The following is a 16,239-nucleotide window of genomic DNA, read 5'->3' on the forward strand; positions in this document are numbered from 1 at the left end:
CTAAACAACAGCCCATACCCATACGGGTTATTAACATATTCAACGATTTAACCAAAGTGCTCTTGAGCAATTAATATGTACACACATGTATAATAATACCCGTCTAGTTCAGGTGCTACAGCTCTTTCTTTCCCTTGGGAATCGTGTCACATTTGAACCTTCTGACCGCGGATCTTCACTCAAGCGAAAAAATGTTTCTAGCAGTGGGTTGTTATTTTTTCTCTGCCATTTTGGCCAATTATATACAGGGCCTCAGCCGTTTGGAGCTCCGTGCACCTCGTGCTGCATTAGAGTACCCTTCATTATTGTTTACTGGCTACACTTTGCTGGTTTTGTTATGTGTTTTGTAATGTGTTCGTTATGTTTTTAATGCAACTTCTGTGACAGTAATAGCTTTCACATTTGATCATGGCTTTGGGTGAAGTTGATCTTGATGAAGTAGCAAGAATTAGCTCTGAAACGTCGTATAAAGAAGAAAAAGGAATGTTATCCGTAAAAATGTCATGTATTCGTGGCTCTGAGTCGTCGCCATTAGACAGTCTTTCATGTACCAATATTACCGTAGAGAAACTTAATGTATTACACATCGTCTTTTATATGTCGACTGGTTTCTAGTCAAGACAATAGCTATCCTGTATGAGACACAACCTTACGTTTCCGGGTCGCTTCATTTATCATGAAAATGCGGCGTAAAACAAAACTCACTCACTTATTTATCATGTACGTGAGTGTGATGATGTACGTGGACGACATCGGCGCCATTCTACGCGGATATCCTCCCTCCAGGTAATCCTGTGTCCATACGTGTATTAAGGCGTTTATGGTTCAGAACAGATTTTCTAAGAAACGTAACGCCCTGATTAACACAGGATCAGAAGGGATTCCGCTGTGGCTTGGTGGTATTAGGGCTTGTAATCAACTTGATATGACATTCAACTAAAATATACTTTACTGGACAAGTTGCGAAGACCCACTGGAACAATTTGACATGTTGTATGTTCACAGGTAAACCTTTAGTTGTTCAAATAGTAAATATGTTTTCGTCACTTGCAACAATATTCTAGCTATAACATGGCGAGAATATTCCAGGTGAGGTGAGGTGAAACTGGGTTTAACGTCGTGCTTGAGAATATTTCGCTCATATGACGACGTGCATGCGTGTGTGTATGTGTATGTGCGGCTGCTTGTACTAGCCCAGACTGAAGCTGGTTTTATAGTGCTAGCCCACTGAGATACCAAGCCGCAGTGAAGCATGAATACCCCACTCAGACACATTATTCTGACTCCGAGCCGACCAGTCCTTGTTGTACCCATTAATGCCGAGCGCCAGGCAGGGACCAACAAGTACCATATTTTAACGTCTTTTGGTATGACGCGGTCGGGGATCGAACCCGCGACCTTCCGCTCTCCGGGCGGACGCTCTAACCACTACACCACGGAGGCGGTCCGGATACTCCAGGAGTCGTATAGAATGTTTAAAAGTGTTTATGGTTGCGAAAGCTATGTAAGTATGCAAATGTCACGCTCCTATCGATCTGCCCTTTCCAAGTTTAGATCCGGACGGCACCTCTAAAGTTGGAAACAGGCAGATATTCAAATATGAATGTAAATGAAAGGGTGTGTTTTCAATGTAGTGATAAGATTGAGGATGAACGCCATGTACTGTTGGAATGTCCGCTGTACGATGATCTACGTGAAAGTTTATATGGCCATATGTGTTTCAGCTATCCCAACTTCCTAGATTTATGTGAGAATGATAAAAATGATTTTACTATTTAAAGAACATGTTTATTTTACAGACAAAACCTGCGTTTATATACTTCAAAGAAGAAAACATCTTTTATACGGCTAATTTCATATTGTTACTTTTATTATATAAGCCACTTCTATGTAATAGTCTATCATAACCCTTAAAGGGTGGCTCATTTTATGTATATGTGTGTATATATCTGTACTTTTACATGAGGTGAGACTTAAATACAATATCTGTCTGTCTATGCTACACTGTATCCAGGCGCATGGCGTGACGAGATGACGCTTTAACAACCAGGATTTAAGGTGAAATGACGTGATACCTGTCACACACTCAGGATGCTTTGGCTTACATAGACTAACAACTAGTCTCTGAAATGAACATATTTTACAGGAAAAAAACAGTTCCTAAATTATAACCATGAAATATAATGAAAAGGAGCCCAGAGACTTGCATGGGCTTTCTTGCATAAATTTGTTTCAGGTTCTGTATGACAAACCAAGACTTACAGTGACCCGCGGATAACGTTGTGATCGCGTAACTTGTGAGACTAAAGACCTGGGTTCGATTTCTCATTCTTTGTAATGTTCGAAACCATTCATTTTCTTCTCGTCAAGATATTACGGATAATAATACCCGTGTATGTAAAAAACAGACAAAAACATAATCATAACAGATATCCATTATCCACCGTATGATTCCGACAATATCATATATATGTACATAAGAATCACAATCAATTATTGATGATCCTGCCCAATCAGTGCCATCGGCCACAAACACATGCAAATGCAGGTCAATTGTTCACATGAAGAAATGCGGTCAAAATAGGGAACAGTATCTGACATTACTTTTGTGATGCGTCAGTTTGGAAATACAGTGAAACCTGTCTAAACCGGCACCCCACGGGACCGAAATAAAATGCCGGTTTAGACGGTTACGATCATTTTCCAACATGGCTGCCATTTACACTCGTCAGTCTCTTTATCTCTATAGTATAGTGTACCGAGAGGAGTGTATTGGATTAAGGGACCTTGATTGTACTGCTCATACCCATGTCGGCTTAGAGCGTTTGATTCACCGCGCAATCACTACTTCCTGATTATCTAGCATGCCAAGAGAATTAATTAGAGTATTGGATTATGAGTCCTAGATTAGACCCCTCATACACATGCCGGTTTAGACAGCGTTAATGACAGTTATAGTTGCTTGTTTGGACCGGAAAGTCGTGCCGGAATACGGAACAGACAGGTGCCGGTGTTGGCAGGTTTTACTGTGTCCCCTTTTGGGTCTACCATAAAACGTCTTGAAAAGTATAAGGGGGTCTTGAATGTTGTCACCCTGGTCGAATAACTTTCGTCGTGTGACTCTTTTTGACACCCTGTAATTACCCGCTGTATCTAAAAAGCTGTGAAATATAGACACAAAGGGCAAGGATGTAAAGGTTGGTCAAAAAGGGAAACTGATTGTTGGAAAGTTAAAGCCATCCGGTCTTGACGGAGCAGTATTGGAATTATGTTAGAATAGCGGCATACAACTCACTAATTAACGCATGTACGTTTTATTTGTTGTTTCCCCCGCACTCAGCAATATTCCAGCTATGTGGCGGAGGTCTGTAAATAAGCAATTTGGATTTTATCCTGGTCTGTAGAATGATGGTGAAGTACTATATCCATTAAAACAAGTGTCACGATGAGCTATGAACGATTTCAAAGTATAGCTTGTCAAGGAGACTTGAACTATACCATCACGGGGGTGGCAATTTGAGCAGGATCTGAACATTCAGGACATACAATTGGTGAGCGAGTGGGTGAGTTTAGTTTTACGCATCGATCTACACAATTGGGTTACGATGACACGTATCAACCAAGTCAGCAAGCCTGACCACCTGATCCCTCTAGTCGCCTCTTACGACAAGCATGGTTGCTGAAGACCAATTCTAACCCAGATCTACGTCTAAATGTTGAATATGTTTAAAACTTTAACACATCTACGTTTAAGTTATAAATATACCAACTTTAAGCAAGCACGAAGATTCTGCATGACTACACTGGCTTGTTGCATTACCACATTCCTCGAGATTGCACATCTCATCTTTTCTATTATGCCTAAAATCAAGCCTGCAGTATCAGATGTTACTATAGAAACACGTAGTCTCTGAAACGATCCATCCACAAAATCATATGTGCAACAATGTAATGTTAGGCCTATGAATGTGCCCACTCATCTGTTGGGCTATATGAAATTAAATGAGGTGATCAGGTGCGTTGATAATGTCTTGAGTCAAACCACACCATAATGGTATAACCTACATTATCCATGTTTTTTATAAACATCACTTCAATGGTGCTGAGGCTGCCATGTTGCTACTCCAGTGAGCCTGTTGTATAGAACCGATCACCTTTCAGTCTTAATGATGTGAATCAGATTGAAACGACCCGCACATCGTCTCACTTCAATCCACATTTTGGTTTCTGTGTGGAGCTGAATGGCGCTGTAAACCCATCGCTTGAGAAGGTTCCTTAAGCTGACTATTCTTACCAGAGGCTAAACTGTTTCACAATCATTTTAGTGGTGGATGTTTATGAATACCTTTTGAAGATGGAGATGGTGAGGATTTTATAACTTTTGGGATGAGTATCATGAATTAAGAAGCGGTGACATCATTTGACTGTGGGTCTACGACGTTGACACGGAGATGCGTTCTCGACGTATGAATCACCAGCGTTAACAATGTACAGATGTTGAAGAACAGTTCAAGTTGTTTCAACGTGTGAGTCACTCGGGGTATTTTACTGGAATGATGGGTGATGTTTAAGCCTTGTGTTTACGCGTAACCATTCAAGGCTGCCTAGGTTATTTCTTTGACATAAACATAACCACCGTCATTTGAAGTCAACAATTATTGTGATTTGAGTCAGGGAGATATTTAACCCAGCTTTTAAAATGATCTTAGTTCTCCTCGTGTAAGTTTCGGGTGGGTGGAGGGAAGAAGATCGCTATCACATCGGCTCAAATGTGGGATTCTAATCTACTAACAGCGGAACCTGGTACAACAAGGGGACGCGACTCTACTCGGTGCTTCCCGTTTGACTGATTGGTACCTGTGGTCCTTTTCATAATGTATTCAACCGCCGTATGTACTGCACATGGAGATATAAGCTTTTATCGTTTGACTTGAACAATAACCTACCTACACCAGGAAATGATCTGGTTTCGTTTCGAATGAAAACAAATCATAGAGACTCTAATTAATAACACATATAGGGCTAAATTCTCTCCCTCTGTACATAAAGCAGTCTCCCACATTGGAAACTTTCAAAATTAAGTTGAAGACTTTCTTTTTTTCCAAAGCCTATCCCTAAAATCAATCTTTCTGTCATCAATTTCAATGTATACTTATTTTACTATTTTATCCTCTGTATGCATTGTATGTATGCTAGGGGCGGTGGGGTAGCCTAGTGGTTAAAGCGTTGGCTCGTCTCGCCGAAGACCCGGGTTCGATTCCCCACATGGGTACAATGTGTTAAGCCCATTTCTGGTGTCCCCCGCCGTGATATTGCTTGAATATTGCTAAAAACGGCGTAAAACTAAACTCAGTCAGTCAGTCAGTTGTATGTATGCTTTTATGTAGCGCCTTGAGCATGTATCAGTGGGTGGAAAATGGCGCGCTAAAAATATCAATTATTATTATTATTATTATTATTAAATACCGTCTGAAGATCAAAGTATCACTGATGGCCTGTTCTCTATGGTATTAACAACACTAATGTCGGATCAGTAAACAGAGCTATTTAAAACTTTTAAAAACTTATGAGACATAGCCTTTTTTTACCTAAATTTAACTATCTTAACCAGGTTTCTGTCTTGGATATAGCTTTGTTATGTCTGTAGATCATCTCATTTAACAGTATTATAGGCACGGTATATATGATATAATACTTCACGTCTCATTATTCTACAAAAGCATTTGTTGTAAAACATTGGACATCAAAGACACAGACATGTCGTTAAGAAGCTCAATATCTGCCAGTCGTCAACCAAACATGACACTGGGGTGACACTATGACGTAACGGCAGACAGTGGTGTAATGTGACTGTACGTCTTTGATGCGTATGGTTAAAGTTAAGCCCCTGCTGAGAATTGATATTTCATTGTCGTAATATACTGAGAACGATTTAGATGGTGATGTTTATGGTGTGTTGTAGATACAGTTAACTTAAGTCCTATCGACAAACACTTAGTCTCTGAAAATATACATAAAGGCATTGTATAGATGTCAACTTTATGATATATATATATATAGAGAGAGAGGCATGAATTGTATGGATGTCAACTTTATGATATATATATATATATATATATAGAGAGAGAGAGAGAGAGAGAGAGAGAGAGACAGGCATGAATTGATGGATGTCAACTTTATGATATATAAATATATATATATATATAGAGAGAGAGAGAGAGGCATGAATTGATGGATGTCAACTTTATGATATATAAATATATATATATATATATATAGAGAGAGAGAGAGAGAGAGAGAGAGAGAGAGAGAGAGAGAGAGAGAGAGAGAGAGAGAGAGAGAGAGAGAGAGAGAGAGAGAGAGGCTTGAATTGTATGGATGTCAACTTCTTTATTGTGATGGACCACGTCGTTTCCAAGTATAGACTTACTCCTTCATCACGGAGTGAAGTAATGTCGATGCGACGTAAAGTTTTAAGTCACTTAAGATTGTTACTGTCCTATATAACCGCCAAGGCTAACTGAAATAACGAAGTTAAATATGACGAAACCCTGTCTGTTACGAAACATCGATTATGACGAAGCAGGGCATTATGCAATCATTGTGTAAAATGTCTTATTTCCCGTATGTCATAAATGTTCTGTGGTTATTTATCCAACGGCAAACAGCTTCAACCAACTTACAACAGGAACGCTCTATTACTGTCATACCATTGTCCATCATGTTGGTCAAGATTTTGGGAATGAGGGTACGAGGGGCAGAATTCTGTGATCGTGGATCCCAATCAACAATTACTTCATTTTCATTTCAAATTTAAATGGAGTTTTTGTTCCTGCCAGAATTATATATTTTCAGAGACTAAGCGTTTGTCGATAAGACACATCCTAAAATCACCATCTAAACCGTTCCAGTAATCTCAATATATTATGACAATGAAATATCAACTAACCTCAGATATGATTCGTTGTTGTGCTGGTAAAATGTCCATGCATGTTTTGAAATATGAATTCAAATTCAAGAAGCATGACCATAACAAACACCAGATTATAGTTTGACAAGCCTTTGGATATATTTATGACGGGTGCCACCGGTGGGGCAGGATACGTTCACCATTTCGCGAACACCTGGTATCATCACTATTTGACAGTGATTCATAAACACATGCTCTGTCATGTCATAATGTCAATCACTGGATTGCCTGGTCCAGATTCGATTGTTTGCAGATCGCAGCTGTAATGCTGCTGAATGCGGCGTCATTCAAACACATACTCATAATATAGTCACAATTGTACAGTCGTCTCTTTAGCAGATTTCTTACGTATGTGGAAAGGGATTTGTCGTTTCTCTTAACGGACAGGTGAGGTGAGGTGTAATTGGGTTTAACGTCGTGCTTGAGAATATTTCGCTCATATGACGTCGTGCATGCATGTGTATGTGTATGTGTATGTGTGGCTGCTTGTACTAGCCCAGACTTAAGCTGGTTTTATAGTGCTAGCCCACTGAGATACCATGCTGCAGTGAAGCATGAATACCCCACTCAGACACATTATACTGACTCCGAGCCGACCAGTCCTTGTTGTACCCATTAATGCCGAGCGCCAGGCAGGGACCAACAAGTACCATATTTTAACGTCTTTTGGTATGACGCGGTCGGGGATCGAACCCGCGACCTTCCGCTCTCCGGGCGGACGCTCTAACCACTACACCACGGAGGCGGTCTTATTTACGGACAGAAGATGAACAACCTGTGCCAATATTGCCACTCAAAATGAATTATTTACCTTCGCCCGTCAGTATAGATAGGAATGGTATACATGTTTTCCTTTTAAGTTCTAACGAAATCTCTTTTTTCCAAGCAGTATGGTGAAGCTTACGCAACCACGCCATCAATATTGTTCTAAGAGACGACAGCTTTACATATGGATAACGGACTTCACCGGACTTGTAACAGAACCATTTATTTTCCTGTGTTTATTTCCAGACCAAAGACATCAAAACACATAAGCATGCTACCTGAGTATATTGGTGTATACGTGAGGCAGTACCGTTCAATGTCACAGAGTAACATGCCAATTGGCATTGCTATTTAAATGCTGCCCAAATAGTTAAAAATACTTCCAATCCATGGGATTACGGCATTAAGAAGAGATGTCTTCATTTAAACATTGTGACATTGGTTGTATTTCCACGACCAACAAGAGACTATCTGAACTACAAGGGCGTCGAATCCCCTCCATACAAGTGAGTGTGACAAGGTAGTATCAGGGACAGCCCTGCAGATTTGATTGCTTAAGGGATTAATGGGGCATTTGTATGTATTTGGACAGAGACAGGGCCAATTGTCGTTACGTGCTCGCTTCAATCCTGATTCTGAAAGTCTCCAAAATACAATACTTTCAAAAAGGTTTTCGTAAATGTAGGAACTGTTAGATGAAAACACGCAGATAATTATTTAAATAATAAACCTATAATGTTAATAGAATATGTAAGCCATCGTTCTTTGGTCATTGGTATCAATTTTATGCAGATAATTATTTAAATAATAAACCGATAATGTTAATAGAATATGTAAGCCATCGTTCTTTGGTCATTGGTATCAATTTTATGCAGATAATTATTTAAATAATAAACCGGTAATGTTAATAGAATATATAAGCCATCGTTCTTTGGTCATTGGTATCAATTTTATGCAGATAATTGTTCAAATAATAAACCGATAATGTTAATAGAATATGTAAGCCATCGTTTTTTGGTCATTAATTGGTATCAATTATGTTCTGTTACTTTGCTTGAAGATCCGGGTTAGAATTGGTTTTCAGTAACCCATGCTTGTCGTAAGAGGCGACTAACGGGATCGGGTGGTCAGGCTCGCTGACTTGGTCGACACGTGTCATCGGTTCCCAATTGCGTAGATCGATGCTCATGCGTTTGATCAGTGGACTGTCTGGTCCAGACTTGATTATTTACAGACCGCCACCATAAAGCTGTAATACTGCTCAGTGCGGTGTTAAACAACCAAACAAAATAGTTAAGACATTATTGTTATTTAGGACAAATAACACAAAATGATAATGTACACGTGTATGCTACATATAAGTAACTGATTTTTTTTAAACAAATAGTTTTAACTGAAATTTTGGAGGTGTATGTCAAACAGCTGAATTCGTCTGGAAAATGTTCATACAAAGTGTTCTTATATGTCCTCACCAACGATTGCTCTAAAGTTTAAGTTTCCGTGACAATGCGGCCTTGCCTTCGTGTGCATATCCTGATCAATCAATCAATCAAGATTGCAGTAAGATCAGCCGATCAGCTGGGAATCAGCTGGTCAGACATTAGCGTTAAGCCCAGGGCCTAGATTTTCGAAGCTCTCTTAGCGCTAAGATAGTCGTAAGTTAATGTTAATGTATGGCACTAGACTAACAACTAGTCTCTGAAATGAACATATTTTACTGAAAAAAGTTCATAGTAAAAATTTATATATAATGAAAAGGAGCCCTGAGACTTTCTTCATTTTCTGAAGCTGAGGAAATCTAGACTTGCCACATTTTCTAGACTTGCGTGGGCTTTCTTGGATATATTTGCTTCAGGGTCTGTACGACAGACTAGTATGGCACTTACGACTCTTAGCGCTAAGAGAGCTTCGAAAATCTAGGCCCAGCCTTCCTGTTCCGTGTTGCTCTTGTCAATACGTCTTAACACCTGTCTGGGGACAGACAACGATGCTCCCTGGTTCATATTCAACAGGTGCTAATTGGATGTAGTGTTTGTTAGGAGGTCGAGTGTATTTTTCAATGTTTGAATGGCTTTGTTTTCCTTATCATCTATTATGAATCTGTGATACTTATGTAGAGTTATGTTGGGCACATTTGTATTAGGTCAATTTGGACTTGTAGTGCACCTTCCTGTGTTTTAGGTGAACACATGACCAGCCTTTGCATCCGTTTATGACGGTTGCCACCGATAGGGCAGAACCCGCTCACCTTTACGCTAACATCTGGTATCAACTAGTCTGTCTCAAAGTCCTTGAACCGCAGTATTTTTCACACTGCCTAGCCCTCCCTGCAGTGCTAAATCGCTAAATGAAGCGAGTCTAGATTTCCCCAGGTTCTGAAGCTCCCAACTCACTGGGGCTTCTTTTCAATTTAAATGGGTTTCATTTGTTGCTATCAAAATTATATATATTCAGGGACTAAGCGTTAATCTAGGAATCAATCGAATCCAGGACAAAATCCACCCTGACAAAATCCACCCCAAAATTGCAGCCTAGGACAAAATCCACCCCTAATAAATTCCACCCTAAGAAAAAAAACACTAATGACATGTTTAGTCACAGAAATGAATTTTATTCATATCAGTCATTCATAATTGATAACAAAAACAAACAAAATACATATGTAAGCACATTTTGGCATATATAAATATGACAATTGCACATTTTCACATTTCACATTTATGAATCATTCATGCATCAATACATATATAAATATAACAACAGCATATATTTTCACACATTCAGACATATCTATGACTAAACATCTTGCCACATTTCAACAACGAGTCTACTTAATGATACATGAAAGAGGATTAAGTACTGATCAAAATGTGACAAATGGAGAAACCTTTAATGTTTGAAACAACATCTAGGACCAACAGCCAATTAGGAAAACGTAAATGCTATATAAACAATGTTTGCAATGCTTGAGAAAAACATAACTTTTAACAATAGCAATTTGAGAAGGGTGGATTTTGTCCATTTTTTTGTTAAGAAGAGGTGGATTTTTTCCGGGGTGGCAATTTTGGGGTGGATTTTGTCCGGTCACCGAATCAATCATCACTATTTCAGTGTTGACATGATATAGCCTAAATCGTACAATCGACTTTACTCTTGGCAGAGGCTTCATGTGAATGTTGAAAGGGTTCTGTCGCAGTTATTTATGGGTTATCATCAATCAGTCAACTTTAGCGCTGGTATCCCCGTGAAGATCCGTGCCAAATCAAATGTTTATTGTGTGGAAGGCCAGAGATCCAGATATATAACGTGCATACAATAGTCATATTTTAAACAAATAGATAATATATCAGATTTTAAATCGCGATAATTTGTGGTTGCCATACAATATAATGTGGTAACTTGTACTCAAGGTCGAACTAAATATTTACTTTGAATGTATTGCTTACAAAAGTCTTATAAAGATGGACACATGATGGTTACAGATCTTCGACATTGTCTAAGGTACGATACATATGTATGCTTTCAGATTTTGGAATTTCCTAAAGTCTCCTTGTAACAATATTAAACCTTGAGCATCCAATTCTGGCACCAGCAAGGTCGGTAGCAAATGTACACAAGGTCGAATCTGTTCAATGTTTATTGTATATCAGACTTATGTTGAAACGTATATAACATTCAAATTTAAAACTAGAAAACATATCTGTCCATTTTTCTGTAAAATGTTAAATGTTATTGGTGATGCTTGAAGACAAATAAGCGTCCATTTAAACAATCTTCAACAAAAGCGTATGCATTTATACATGCAATAGAATATTTAGTACAACACAAACACAGACACATTCCTGTGTACCATGGCATGGGCAGTCCCGACAACGAGTATTGTTGATAACAGTTTCTTTAGGACCTTATACATACACACCCTTTCAGGGTTTCTTCTTCTCCTCCTTCTCGTCTTCTTCTCCCTCCTTCTTCTTTCCATCTCCTTCTCTTGTCTTCTCCACCTCCTCCTGCCCACTTCCTCTTTCTTCTACTGACCCGGGAAGGTCCGGGCTGGAATGAACCTTCAGTAACCCATGCTTGTCGTAAGAGGCGACTAACGGGATCGGGTGGTCAGGCTCGCTGACTTGGTTGACACATGTCATCTGTTCCTAATTGCGCAGATCGATGCTCACGCTGTTGATCACTGGATTGTCTAGTCCAGATTCGCATATTTACAGAACAGCGCCATATGGCTGGAATATTGCTGAGTGCGGCGTAAAACTAAACTCACTCACACGTCTTCTAGTCTTCCTTCCTTCTCTTCTTACCCCTCCTTCACCTCCTACTCTTCTTCCTCTCCTTCACCTCCTACTCTTCTTCCTCCTACGCCTTTCTTTTCTTTTCTCCTCTTTTCTCTTCGTCTCCTCTTCCTCTCCTCTTCTTCTGCTCTTCCCCTCAATCCTACACCTCCTTCTTCCTCCTCATACACCTCCTTCTTCCTCCTCCTCTTTCCGTTCTTGCCCATGAAATTTGTTCAGCATGGCGACGTTAACTTGTCGCATCAACTGAGAAGCGTGTCCCTTGTATACATCTGACACTCAAAGCAAGGACACTGACTGTCCATCACAAGGCCCAGACTCTTGTCAACTGTTGTCAGGTTAACGTCTCCAGATAACATCTCCTACCTGAGACACTTTCCACTCAGTCACGCTTCCCAGGTGTCAAGTTTCCCAGGTGTCACGCTTCCCAGGTGTCAAGTTTCCTTTGTGTTTTGACCCCAGTATGATAGGTGCCCTGGCGTTATTAACCCCAGACTTTAATGTGTCATCTCGGCACATCCTCCCCATGATGGGGGGTCAGTCTGAGTGATGGTCAAGTGGAACGTGGATCTTGACATGAGAGGTGTGGAGGACGTGTAACTGGAATGTGTTTTGACGCCTACATGTGTACTTACCGTCTTTTTGATTTCGTTGATTGAGTGGACATGTTGAGTGGCTCCATATGCCAGTTCTTCAATCTAATGTGCCCTCATTGCCTGAACAGTCACTCGTATGGTATCCATTAACCTATTGATGTTCTCAGTGATAGCGATTTATAAGTGATCTTTGGGGGTGTTAGAATCTCACAAGTGTTTCCCACCCGTGGGCATATATGATATGAGTATGCATTTAGATATGTCCATATGATGTGACATGTATTATATGGATATGCACTGAGATATGTCCATTTAGATAGGACATGTATTATATGAACAAACATTGAAATATGTCCATATAATACCCACGTGTTAAATGTTATTCTATAATATGGCATTCTGGAACGTTCTTAAATGGTTGTAACCAAATTCGCCATGACTCTATAATATTTGGAATATATTCTAGCATAAGTAATATATTAAACCACAACTCAACATGTATACCCAACTCAGACATAGTATACTGATCCGAGCCAACCAATCCTTGTGTTAGCCTCTTTATGCCAAGCACAAGGCAGGGTAACAATAAGTACCGTGGTTTAACGTCTTGGGGATCAAACCACCGACCTTCCACTCACCTGGCAGACGCTTAGTCCACTAGAGCACGGAGTATGGTATTACATGCACGGGGTATGGTGTTACATGTACGGGGTATGGTGTTACATGCACGGGGTATGGTATTACATGCACGGGGTATGGTATTACATGCACGGGGTATGGTATTACATGCACGGAGTATGGTGTTACATGCACGGGGTATGGTATTACATGCACGGGGTATGGTATTACATGCACGGAGTATGGTATTACATGCACGGAGTATGGTATTACATGCACGGAGTATGGTATTACATGCACGGAGTATGGTATTACATGCACGGAGTATGGTATTACATGCACGGGGTATGCACGGGGTATGGTATTACATGCACGGGGTATGGTGTTACATGCACGGGGTATGGTATTACATGCACGGAGTATGGTATTACATGCACGGGGTATGGTATTACATGCACGGAGTATGGTATTACATGCACGGGGTATGGTATTACATGCACGGAGTATGGTATTACATGCACGGAGTATGGTATTACATGCACGGAGTATGGTATTACATGCACGGAGTATGGTATTACATGCACGGAGTATGGTATTACATGCACGGAGTATGGTATTACATGCACGGAGTATGGTGTTACATGCACGGAGTATGGTATTACATGCACGGAGTATGGTATTACATGCACGGAGTATGGTATTACATGCACGGAGTATGGTATTACATGCACGGAGTATGGTATTACATGCACGGAGTATAGTATTACATGCACGGGGTATGGTATTACATGCACGGAGTATGGTATTACATTAAGAACAATATCAGCAATACTACTATCTGCATGACGTTACTCCTTTTTTAAATTAAACTCAGCAATCAAAATGAAAACTGTAAGCACACTGAACATGAGACTGTCATACAGACCCTGAAACAAATATATCCAAGAAAACCCGTGCAAGTCTAGAACATGTGGCAAGTCTGGATTTCCATAGTTTCTGGAAGAAAGTCTCTCTGATGCTTTTCATAATATTTTATTATTATAATTTAGGAACTGTTTTTTTTCTGTGAAATATGTTCATTTCAGAGACTAGATGTTAGTCTAACTGAACATTATATCAAGTTAAAAGACAACACCGCGAATAAACAAACAAACATCTTACATAATCAACAAAGAACCTGTCGAGAGATGATAAATCTTCTCCAAGCTGTTCAGAAGCACCTGAACTCTCCTTAAGCAGCAGGTCTTGTCGTTTAGCCCTTCGGTAAACTTAATGTAGGACGCCCTTCCCATAGACGAATGGCCATCTATAGGGTAAGGGCAAACAGTCACATAAGCATCGGACATTAGGCATGTTTTCAATATGTTAAAAGTGCCGACCCGACTTTGTAGTAAAATAGTCTCCTACTTTTGGGTATAGGTGTTAGCACAAGGAGATGTCCCAGCCCGTTGTATATTCAGTGATTACCATTTGGATGTTTGTTAAATGTAAATATTCCGGTTTTTACCACGCTTGTTGCGATAGTTTGAAATAATTCACGGACTATTTATAGACTTAAGTATACAATAACACCATTTTGAATAGCTTGTCATAGAAAGATTTCTTTGGCCATATCAACGAGGACAGGAATATGTATTGCTGATATAACTCATACTTTTACTGGAGGTCACGATGTAATGTACTACCACAAAGTCACATGTATTAACGTGGAAATTCATTGGTGTGGCCCTCTTTATTTGACCCGAGAAGATCTGGGTTAGAACTGATCTTCAGTAACACATGCATGTCGTAAGAGGCGACTAACGGGATCGGGTGGTCAGGCTCTCTGACTGGGTTGACACATGTCATCGTATGAACATATGTTGTAGTTAAAAAAACTAAGGAAGTGCAACGGACATCATATTAGTAACTGATATACCACTTCCAAGTGGTGTACACAGTTGAAAAACGTTTTGACAGAATGAACTAAATCTTCATCATCCAAGAAAATCCGTTTTTAGAGTTGTTTAGAATCCACATTGTATGTTTTGTTTGTGAATGTAAAGCAAGTCCCACTGTAATTCCATTAAATATCATTGTTATATAATTAGTCTTTCAGATTTGTATTTGGTGGTACATTTGAATGACCAAACAAAATATCTGTTTTTATCACGGATTTTTAGGGAGCTTCTCATGCAGGCTCAAGGTCTTAACGTCAAATAAATAGTTAACAATGCTGATGCGTGTTTTTGGTACATTTCTGCTGAGTATTATATGATATGTTTTCTGAAAAGAGAACCTCCGAACTTTTCTATTATCAACATCTGGCACATGAGGCTTATTCCAGCACTGTACCAGCCTCGTATCCCCCGGACGTTTGTGATCAGTGACTGGAGAGAGATGGAACCTGATTATCGCAATCTTGTCTGGGTGACCAATCTCAATCAGGCTGCCACTGTCACAATGTCGGTTACGAATCCACCTTTAACGAATATTGTTGTATTCCAGGGGATGGCGATGGACGTGTCAATCACGGTGATGTTGTGGATGCTGTTGGCGTTGTCAGTCGCCTCCGGTTTGACTGTATATGGTACGTGTATAGAACATTCTAGTGTGAAGCTATTCAGTGATGCTACTGCTCGACGTCACGGTTTCAGAACAGTGAATGAATATTTCAGTTGCTTCCCGTCAGTTTAGTAAGGTTTAACATACAGCAGGGAAAGACCTGGGGTAGAATGGGTCTTTACCAACCTATGCTTGTCGTAAGAGGCGACTAACGGGATCGGGAGGTGAGGTTCGCTGACTTGGTTGATATATGTCAGTGAATCCCAAATATTGCGTAGATCGATGCTCATGATGTTGATCACTGGATTGTCTGGTTCAGACTCGCATATTTACAGACCGCCGCCATACAGCTGGAATATTGCTGAGTGCGGCGTAAAACAACAAACCAACCAACAACCACGTGAGCAAATAGTGTGGAACCGGGATTCGAACCCACAATAAGCATACA

At 40.0% G+C, this 16,239-nt stretch overlaps 1 protein-coding gene across 7 annotated transcripts in view; it reads left to right on the forward strand.

The window, feature by feature from the left end:
* The window catches only part of LOC124261741 (protocadherin gamma-A1-like), a 72,910-nt gene that overhangs the window by 27,982 nt on the left and 28,689 nt on the right, over nt 1-16,239 (forward strand). For 6 of the 7 annotated variants that reach the window (XM_046696096.1, XM_046696094.1, XM_046696097.1 and 3 more), the window contains one exon: nt 15,735-15,816. In XM_046696096.1, coding sequence (XP_046552052.1) covers nt 15,735-15,816 — 82 coding nt within the window. Of the gene's footprint in view, nt 1-4,243; nt 4,527-15,734; nt 15,817-16,239 lie in introns of those variants that run through there. The other variant, XM_046696099.1, reaches the window with a different exon arrangement.

Source organism: Haliotis rubra, unplaced genomic scaffold (genome assembly GCF_003918875.1).
Source record: "Haliotis rubra isolate DU_JTF1 unplaced genomic scaffold, ASM391887v1 Scf807, whole genome shotgun sequence".
NCBI classification, from domain to species: domain Eukaryota; kingdom Metazoa; phylum Mollusca; class Gastropoda; order Lepetellida; family Haliotidae; genus Haliotis; species Haliotis rubra.